The sequence below is a fragment of the Pagrus pagrus genome (assembly GCF_965226575.1).
Source record: "Pagrus pagrus genome assembly, chromosome: 10".
In the NCBI taxonomy this organism is placed as follows: domain Eukaryota; kingdom Metazoa; phylum Chordata; class Actinopteri; order Spariformes; family Sparidae; genus Pagrus; species Pagrus pagrus.
In genome coordinates this window covers 26,644,487-26,655,078 of record NC_140194.1, presented here as the reverse complement: position 1 = coordinate 26,655,078, position 10,592 = coordinate 26,644,487, and the positions used below count along the sequence as shown (strand labels likewise).

Here is a 10,592-nt window from a genome sequence, read left to right as displayed (position 1 = left end):
AGGTAATAGGAAATTCACATGCATACATTGCAAATAATATCAGTTAGTAACACTTTTTTTCTTTTTTTTTTCCTGACCTAATGCAGTTGACAGATGATTTTAATGTCACAAAACCACATGAAAACTTTCTCATCTCACCATGTGTCGCCCACTAGAATGTGAGCTTTATCAGCGTGACATTATTCTGAAAGTCCAGCCGGAAGTAGCGCATGCCACTGCGGCTGTCTTGACGTCGGTGTGGCTCGCGTCGCTGATCCGGCAGCGGCCGCTGAGCATCAGAGCGCTGATCCTCCTCCTGTGTGTCGGGAGGGAAGGCGTGCTGTACGCTGCTGCTGCTGCTGCTGCCGCTGCCGCTGCTGTCACACATCCACTGAACGCTGCTCGTCCTTTATTTCCTGTCCAACTCCCAGCAGGATAAAACAGCTCACACTCAACATGGGTTAGAGAGAGAGGAGAGAGGAGAGGAGAGGAGCGACCGATGGATTATCCACTTTGTGCACTTCAGCGAGGATGATGGGGGGGGAGACGGACTTGTTTTCGCGGAGACATCCTGACAAAGACGGGGACTGAGAGGGAGACCGGGACTCGCTGCTGCTTTCTCTCTGTCTCGCTTTGCATCTCTTTTGTTTTTGATTTCTTTATTATTATATATTTTTTCATCACTTCCCCCCCGCGTGTGTGCGAGACAGAGAAATGTTTGCAGAATTGCTGTGCGGCGCCGTGGCTCTGGTCCTGTATGTCAACACTCTGGGCGCCGATTTCTGCTACGATGACAGGTACTTGTTGGCTGAATGACTGAATGACACATCCAGCCCCGTGTTACTAACACCACTGTCTCCACTGTGCCTCCACGCTGCACGACAGCATAGCATCACTGACGGGCTTTCATTCATTGTGATGCCATAACTGTGAATGAGCGGTGTGTCGGTGCACCAGCAGCACTGGCACTGGGGGCTTTTCATTAATAAAAACAGTCAGCCTGAGGGTGGTTATCACTTCATCATTAGAGCTGATACTGTGATGCAATGCTCTTCTTGGTATTCTTTCTTATTAGGTGTGCCAGTAACTTAGAAATCACTACATTCCTGTCTCCTGCAGACACTTGTTTTTGGAGAGTTCACAGGGATCATGATCATACACTGTTTCCGCATATTCCTGTCATGTTCCTGCAGCAGCAGGAGGTCATTTTCTTACAGGGTGAGTGCAATCAGAAGCACGTAGCCTCGGTGCAAAGTGTTGCAGCCTCCAGAGTCTAAACTTTCTCCAAGTCTCTGAGTTGTGCTGGAGAAATAATTGATCTCTGGAGGAGAAATTATGTCTTCCTACTCCGCAGCACGGGTCCCAAACTGTTGCGAATGTGCAGCCTGCTGAAAGTCTTTCCTGTTATGAATCCGCCTCGAAGTGAACAGCGAGTTGTTGCCCTCCGCTTGAAACCATCAGTCTGAGAGATGGAGCTCAGTGCCCGGGTTCAGCGGGGTAATGCATTACTCATAGCTGGCCTTTTGATATTTGATGGCTGAATGGCTGTCAGAGCCTCGGGCTCATTAATGCAGCACCCATGCCTTGATGTGGGTCAGAGGCGTCGTTAGTTCTTCCTGCCGCTAAAGGTTGATTAATAATGAGATATAAATATTAGGAGCGAGTGTTAATCTGCTGCATGTGCCAGCAGGTGTTGTGCATTATGTAGGTTCGGAGAGGACATGTAATATTTACAACATTAATGAGGTTATAATACAAACATTGTTTTCCATAACTGAGTAAACAAGCTGTTCTCAAGGGAAAATCAGGTCCCCAGAACTCTGTTTGAAGCTTGAAAGGTGGCAGGGTCCGCCACATATAAACAAAGTGTTGTCCTTTAAGGGCAGTTTGTTGTTTATTCAGTTTGTTCCAGAGGAGAGATGAAAGAGGAATCAGTCAATGAAGATCTTTCTCTTCCGATTAAAACTACGTAGTGCACCTTTAAAACCACCCAGAGGGAGCATCTCGGTGTAGAAACAGCGCATTAACACTCTCCACATCAGCCGGTGCTGTATTTTCCTTTACATCTCCGCTCCCCGCTGTGTGTATAGAACACTTCCTGTGTAACACGCTCCCCGAGGCCTCTTCTTGCTGAAAGTACGATGCTGTTCTTGCAGCGTGCCTGTGCGCTCTGCGTTGTGTTCAGGTGCAGCTCCTTTGCGAGAACGATGGCGTTCAGCGTCCGTAAAGCTGTCAGGGAGCAGCCTCGCCCGCGCAGAGGTGAGAGGCTACGGCTTTGCCGAGTCGGCTGCTGCTGCTGCTGCTGTGTGGCTGCCGGAGAGCCTCCAAGATCTTAATGCAAGACAGGAATCCAAACCATGATCATTCAGTGAGGAGATGTTAGCATAATGTTATTTATTACCACGCCAAGTTATTGCAGGCTTCTTAGGGAACAGATGAATGACACAGTCGTTCAGTGCCAGCCAGGGATATTTCTAGGCTTTTTTTTGTTGTCTGACGTGCTCTGCCTCTGATGTGTTTTTCATCGCAGGCTAATCTGTCAGGCAGCATTATCTGTTTTTAACACCATGTGTTTTGGTTGGGGCTTGTAATTAGCAGCCGTCTCCTGTCCCCTCGGGCTCCACTGGGGAGGGAGGGAGGGAGGGAGATAGAGAGGGAGAGAGGGTGCGACTCAGATGTATAATTTCCCGGCCGTGGACACACGGGCTGATCTAACTTGGTAATGCTGCGGAGGAAAAGAAGCTGATGTGTAAAGAAGCTGTCATCGTGGAAAATAGTGAACCTGTGCATGACGATAAATCAAACCGCGAGCCTGCCATTACCCCTGCAGCCTGTAGGAAGGATTCATTTCAGCTGCGAGTCTTGACAGTAATTTATGGATCATTCAGATGTTTTTCAGCAACTCAAAGGACATCAGTGCTGCACAATGTAAGGGCGCAGAAGTAAAGACGTGTCGCCGATGTCTCCTTTAAATGAGAGTAAACTCTGTCGCTCTTCCGTTGAATGAGGGTGGATGACGATGAGGAGTTGCAGAAGAATTGAATGTGGATAGTTTGTCACAGAGCAGCATTGATTCCTCTGTGAGGAGACAGATTGTGCCTCCCGTTCGCTCCTGGCTGTGAAACAGATTCATTAGCACGACTGAGCGTAGAAAGTTAGGATGCAGAATTGTGGTGTGTGTTTGGGACGGCTTCAGGCTGCTTCAGCGCCGGCGTTAACGACACCTGAGGAGCTGCAATCGATTGGCTGCTTGTATATGGCAGTGGAATACATAATGATTGGCTGCGTTCCCTTTATTTGTTCTTCTCGTGGTGAAGGGAGGGTTGTGTTTTTGAGTCCCATACTATATTATTTGCTACTTTATACTTTATAAATTACTTTTACTTGTACTTTTGATACCTAAGTACGTTTATTTCTGGAAAATTACTTTTAATACTCAAGTGCATCTAATATCAGATACTTTTACTCAAGTACTGTTCCTATGGGTGACTTTTTATTTTAACCCCATCTACTCAATAATGACTTTTGAGTACCTTATACAACGCTGAAGGTGAGTCCAGTGGCTACACATTAACTTAAGCAAACTATGCGTTCAAGGCCACCAGGAGTTCACGGTTAAAGCAAACACTAAACAGTTTACATGTTATCCGTCAGGCTTTGCAAAGCAGTTTTCCGACCCTGCAGTCAGCAACGGGCCCCTCCCTCGATTAAAAAAGACAGCCTGGACGAGTGGCCTGCTCCGCGGTGCCAAATCGCCTTCGGGGAGCTTTTCCTCTCCCTCCCGCGGACACACTCATCATGAGCACGTACACAGCTTTGACACCTGCGCTGGAAAACGGGGATCATACGTCATGTAGTTCATATCTCTGTAGCCTCACGGTTAGTGAAGGAATGGGAGAGCCCAGATAAATGTCAGAGGAGAAATACCGGTGCAATATGCTGTGAGGCTGCACACTCCAAACATGCGGTATCATAACAGCAAAACCTGGTTCAGGCATGAGTGCACATCAGCCTGATGCATGAATTAAAAAAGCTTTTCAGCCACAGGTTAACCAAGGTGAAAATATCAAGTGAAGTCAGAAAGGCAGAGATTTTCTCCATTCAGTTGAAAACACTGAGCTCTTTTCATGGCATATTTCAGCCTACACACACACACACACACACACACACACACACTGGTATTATGGATTACCGTTCTCTGTCTGGAGCTTGACGGATGTGATGAACTGCACCCACCTCATTTCTCCGCCCTGGTGTGATGTCGTGAGGTTTGACTGTGTGAGGATGTGTGAAGGTTGCGGGTCACGCTGAAGGACGCAGCCTCCCTGGGCATGGCCGATGATTTATAACGCTCAGACAGTTGGTAAAGGCGACCCGCTCCTGCTCTGCTCCGTGCCCCCTGAAAGCTTTATTAGAGAAGTCGGGATTGAACCGAACGCTTCGCGCTGATGCAGTTTGATGTGAGCTCCGGGTCCATGACGGCAAAGAAGCCACTCGGCTTTTTGGGCGGTGACTCATGTTGTTTAGTGGTCGTACCAACCGGGTTACGGGGAAACAAACAACAGTTAACGTTTTCATTTTTACTGTTTGGTGTATTTTTTATGTTTTCAAATTCATTTTTTAGGCAGAAGAGTAGACTTGAATATTCGATAAAATCAGTTTTTGCACAGCCGTACTGAAAGCTCTGTGTGGTCCGGCCTGTGCTGACCTACCTGGCCTGACGTGGACTCTGTGGACTCCATCTGTGGCCGTGGCTGCCTCTTCCTTGGCACCATCTCTCAGTGCAATGATCTGGAACCCTCCTCTTCATGGCCTGCGCCGTAGGACGGGCTGGTTGCGGTTATGTTGAGGGCGGCAACCCAGCAGTTTGAGTATCTCCGCTTTCCTCCCCAGTAAGGCTTTCTCCATCTGCGCCCTGTAATTACCGTCCTGTCTGCAGAGAGGGACTCACGACATGGTTTGGTAGACGTAGCTGCTCCACTGTCTCTCTCCTCTCTCCTCTCTCTTTCTCTGTCTGCCTTCTCTTCCACAACCCCCCAAAGCCTTTCAGGCCTCCAGCTCCCATCATCCAACGACTGCCTCCAGATGGTCCCGTTTGGTAAGCAGTTTAGGGTTTTTCTCCCTTCTGCAGTTTGAAGGGGAAGGTTTGAAGTGGATTCAAATGGAGGATGTTGTGTTTGCTCGGAGCTGCCAGGATGGAGACATCAAAGTTCCCAACGACACAGACAGTGCGTAATAGAGTCAGTGAGGATGGCCTCATTACAAAAGCACATGTCACATGTTCTAGTCATTTTAAGGCAGCTATAATCAATAATTTTAAAATAGCGGTGGATGAGTTATAATAATTATAGCTCTAAAAAGCCACTGTACACTACTTTTCCAGCAACTAATAGCAGATAAACAACTTAGCAACAAGCTAGCAACAAGCTACTGAACATGGAGTCAGTCATATTAGCTGACTCTGTCTGGGTCTGGGAGCTCAGGGCACCAGGGGAGCGTTGGTGTTGTTTACTATCGGAAGTGGCGAGGGGCTAGCCGTTTAGCATGCTACTTTTTAATAGATATCTCTGCAAGACAATACGTACACGTCTATGACATAACATCAAATGTTATTTCTTCACATTCTGTTGAAAAGTTTTCTTTTTTTTATGTTTTAAAGTAAAATTCTTACATATTCCACCTTTTAAAGACACACGTTCCTTCAAGAGTTGGTGGAGAACAAAAACGGAGCTAAAAGAAGAGTAAATATTGGACTTACCTTTGCTAGGTGGCCAAAAAATAGGACTCCAAATGTATGCTCACGTTGTTATGTATATGCGAGGTGTGCAACTAGCTAACTGTTGCTAACAAGTTAGCCGTAGCAACTTAGTAACAGCTTGTGAACACTGGACCCAAGTGGCAAATAAAATCAGGTATTGCAGGTTTAAATAAATGTCAAATAGAAATACAAACTGATGGTACAAATGACTGATGATCAGTGTGATGGTGGCTAATTTCAATGTGCAATGCATCTTTTGCTTAGAAGGTGAAGCTTTGATGTTCCTGCATTTCCTTCCTCAAACCACCAGAGTACAGTCTGTTGGCAGGAGAGCAGGGAGATATGTGGGAGGCATCCTTCCCAATCCTATTGGCCCCACACTTTCTCGGATAGATCGTCTCAAACAAGGGGAAGACGGTGTTTGTGATTTCTGAGCAACGTTTACAGATCGCTCGCAATTACTCTGCGCCAACTTAAGATTGTTCGCATTCCTGGCACAGAAGCGAGTAAACAAACTTGGATGTGAAAAGTTCTCGGCAATTTTCACTCCAATTACTCTCCCATTTTACAACACAGAAACAATAACTAATCTCCCGACACTGAGTTATTTTACAGAATTGGATAAATCCCTAATTAGGAATATGCCTCCACTGTTACCAGCTTTACTTGAGCTACGCCAGCCTGGAAACATCAGCTCAGTGTCTAACCACAGATAGATTGGCTCTCCGTTTTCCTAACCTCTCATTTTCCAACAGATAGCCGACGAGGGTAGAAATTATTTTCACCCTTGCCACAATTGCAAGATAAGCTACCCTGGCAGAATGCATTTGTGTCTAAAAATATCATTAATGAGGGGGTTTGATATGTTTGTGAGTTGCTTCCCTTACCCACAAAACCCTACAGAATTACTTGAAGCGTCAGAGTCTTGGATAGAGTGAGTTCATATTTAGGTCAATAGGAAACAGCTGACTAGATATGATGCTCCTTCTTCTCCCTCACTGTCAACAGGCCCAGAATGAGACTTCATTATTCTGTATCTTGGTTATTGAATTTCACCTTTTTAAAAATGTTGGCCTTTGTGCTGCACTCCCTGCGGTGAGAGCAGAGAGGAAAAATCTGAAATACCTGCATATCTGGAAAATGTGCAACGGCAATTTGAGAAAGTGTTTCACTGGTGTGCTTCCTAACATGTAAAACGTGTGGAAACGCACACATCGCGGCAGAACAGTGCATTCCTGTTGCCTAACCGTGAACTTCCTTTACCTCTCCATTCTGGGTCACCAGGTTTCTCAGTGACTGTCAAAACAGTTAAATTAGCTCCTCAGACTGCTGTGTGGCCCAGAGTGGAAAGGCAGCTTCCACTGTGATCTGTGTGTTGGTGGGTGTGACGCCGGCTGGCTTTCGGCAAACTTTCTCCTTCCAGTAGCTCTGTCACTGCTCTGGCAATTGAAAGGTTCGAAACGATTTTCTTCTCCAGAGGAAACAGAGGAAATGTAACAATTATTTTTGGTTTTGGATGCTTGCAATATTTTGCACTTTCAGCTAGCCAAGCATGTCGGCTGATGAATAATTGCAGTATAGACGTGCCAAACATCTAAATTAACAATAAAACCCACAACAACATCTTTATTAGCCACACTAGCAGCATTGGTCTGTGACGGATGGCAATTTGGGGCCGGTCAGTCCATCACTTTGGTTATTGGGTCTCATCACTTGGATTGCCATTAGATAGATTAGATAGTTTTAGCTGGCTTCCTGTCTGTTTTGCAGTTAGCCATCCCCTCCCTCCTCTCCACGTCACCACGCTTGCGCTACTCCTTTCTTGTTTCCGAGGCAGCCTCTTTGCCGCTTTCTTTTCTCGTTTGTCATTGCTTGGCCTGTTGGGTAGCATAAGCCGTCCCCTGCAGTGCTGGAATTGGCAGCTTACCCTGTTGTGTCAATAAGAGATCCTCATTGAATATATGTTGTTATGTAATGTGTTTACCTAAAATATCAGGTGGGTTAAAAGCCAGACAACAAGATATCTATTCACAGACCTTGCATTTATTATAAAGAAGATGCAGTTTGGCTGCAACTGATTAGTGTGTGAAAACAGGAGGCTGTAGAGCAGAGCAAGTGATTCACTCATTCACAGTAAACCTGAATGACATTTTTCACAGGAAACACGCTCCTTCAACGCCACCAGATACCCATAACCTCTGGATCCAGATGACGTCTGGACTCTTAGAGAAACTCGATACGCGCACGAGTCTTAAATACCTGTGATAGCTTGATCACAGTGTGGAGCTGAAGGCACCTTCCTTTGATTACTGGAGCGAACTGCAATCTGCTGTAACTGAATATGTCTGGCAGGGTGAAGAGAATCACTGAATCACTCCTGTGATTGCTCGCTTCAGCTGATTGTCGTTTGTGATACACTGCAGCACTGGGTCACCGGTCTTGCTGTGGGATCGAAAGCTGCTCATGAGCGGTCCCCGTGCCCATTGTTTCTTGAAAGCCCTCGTTGTGCTCAAACCCGGCCAGAGCAGGCTGCTTCAAAGCTGCATTAATCAGGCTCTAATGCTTTTAAATCACCCAACTGGTATGCAGTGGGATGAGAAATGGACCATATGTAGATGCCTGGTGGTAGATTGAGACATTGGAGATTGTCCTCGCTGCGCCGCACAAGGCGTTAACCTTAGTCCTCTTTGAATACTCTCAGTGCTCCTTGCCTGGCTATTTAATTAAAAGCCAACAGATAATCTCTCTTAATACATCATGCGGTTATAGCAGCACACACACATACAGTATACTTAGACAGACAGACTGACAGACAGACACACACACACAGCAATATTAATCGCCTTAAATGGGAATGGTGTGTAAAACCGGACTGAATCATCCAATAAGCAAATCCATCACATGGTCAGTGTTGCGTGGCAGACGTTCAACACAGCTACTCAATAAAGTGGGAAAGGCATTAAAGCTGCCAAGGAATACACTGAGTCAAAGTGATGGATCAAATGTGGTGTTTGACCAACAGAAACAGATTAGTCATGATGCATCTGGTGCGGCGGCTCCTGAAAATAACGTTTGAACGCGAGCAGAGATCAGTAAATGCTGGCTATAGGTTATGCTCCCGTCATTAAACATGAGTCCCAAATGATTTGACTCTGCCGGGGCTAAGTTGTTAATGGGTCTAGACAAGGGTTTGGATTTCGAGGGCTAATGCTGGCTGATGGCTCTTAAGCCGTGGCCACTCTCAGGCTCTTGGCCCTCTTCATATTAATGGGATTAACAGGACTGTGGATGAGAGGGGGCACGACGTGTAAGCAGAGAACCCCAAGCTATTAGAAACAAAAACTCCCCTGTCCCCCATACCCAACAGGGATGCTATAGTTTGTCCTTTTCAGTAAGGAAGAGGAGAAGGCTACCCCTCTTCACTGGGCCTCTCCATCTCGGTGGCCTTATTCTCCAACGAGGACCACTGGCGCGTTTCGATAAGGTTATGACACAAGTTGGCCGGTTCGGGGGCAATGCCTTTGTCCATTCTAAGACGAAGGGGCTGTGTGGTCCCTCTGTTCTCCCTGGACCCAATGAAGGAGGCCATTTGTCCCCTAAACAGAGGGGAATTAAGCCCTGGTTGTGTTGGCCTGTTGTTTATGGAGGACAAAGAAGCAAGACCTCAGCGTTCAGCGTTTGAACAAAGCAGAAAACTGCTGCAGCTCTGCGGACCAAACCTGTCAGAACCAATTGGGTGAACTCATTACGGTCGTACGTGCTCTGGTTAGCGTTTTCAAGAGGCGAGATGGAGCAAGGAGGGCAGAGGATTCATAGCTAGTGAGCTAACAGAAGCTGCTTTGTGTTAGGAATATGCCCGTTCAACCTGTGGCATGGATGTTTCGCTGGAAAGATGATTCGTCCGTCAGTGCTCTTGTGGGAATGAGGTCCGACAAGTTTTAGAACCGGTTGCCAGGCTGGAAACCGTCCATCAGCTATTGATTGCCAAAGCTGACAGAATGGTTGCCATGTTTCAGTCATTTATGATTAGAGCAATTATATTCTGGTGTAATTATAAACCATATTGTAGGAATGAAACGGTGACATCAAGACTGGTTGGGGCTGTGTAAAATATGGTCAATCTCTCACTGTGGAAGGTTTGCTGTGTTTGAGAATGAGGTAAACAATTGTGAAGCTTTCAAGAATGACCTGACTTGCTGCATTCCTGTCCTGACGTGTGTCGCACAGTACGTGGTTACTCCTGTGGCTATCTACTCCAACACTATACTAGTTTCTGATTCTCTCTCATTTTCATTTTGCAGTTAATTGTGCTGAATTGTGGGTTAATGTTCATATCATATTGATCAAATCGGTACACCAGCGGCACCGACATTCACTTTTTCTCCAGTGAAGACTACGTACAAAGGAAGAAAGTGTCCCAAAACGACCTGTAGTACTTATGATGGAAGCAAAGGAGGAAGTTGTTGTTATGAAGCAAAGTCTGCATACGGAGGAGGTCACGGTGGATGGTTGGGTCAACAAGACATCAGACTTGAACATTTTCTTTTCGCATAACTCAGATCCCTCCCTAACCCTAAACATATGTTTATCACTGTAACCATGACGACATAGCTCCCCTAACCTTTACGATGTAGTCATTTAAATCCAAACCATGATATTTCCCACAACCTAACCAAGTCATTTTTGTGCCCAAGCCTAACCAAACCCTAACCATAGCATTGTCACATCATAAAATGTATTTATTTTTCCACAGTGGTTTGTAACGGATTTGAGAGGCACAGACAAATGCTCTTCCTGCTGATAGGGTTGTAAAATTAGAAGACGCTTCCGTGTGTCGTACCAGACGGCAGATTCA

At 46.1% G+C, this 10,592-nt stretch overlaps 1 protein-coding gene across 1 annotated transcript in view; it reads left to right on the top strand.

Annotated features, from left to right (window-relative positions):
• The first annotated feature begins 269 nt into the window (after positions 1–269).
• tmtc2b (transmembrane O-mannosyltransferase targeting cadherins 2b) overlaps positions 270–10,592 on the top strand; it is a 101,556-nt gene continuing 91,233 nt past the window's right edge. The window contains exon 1 of the mRNA XM_084364092.1: positions 270–776. Within this exon, the coding sequence (XP_084220218.1) occupies positions 694–776 (83 nt within the window). The 5' untranslated portion in view covers positions 270–693. The remainder of the gene's footprint in view (positions 777–10,592) is intronic.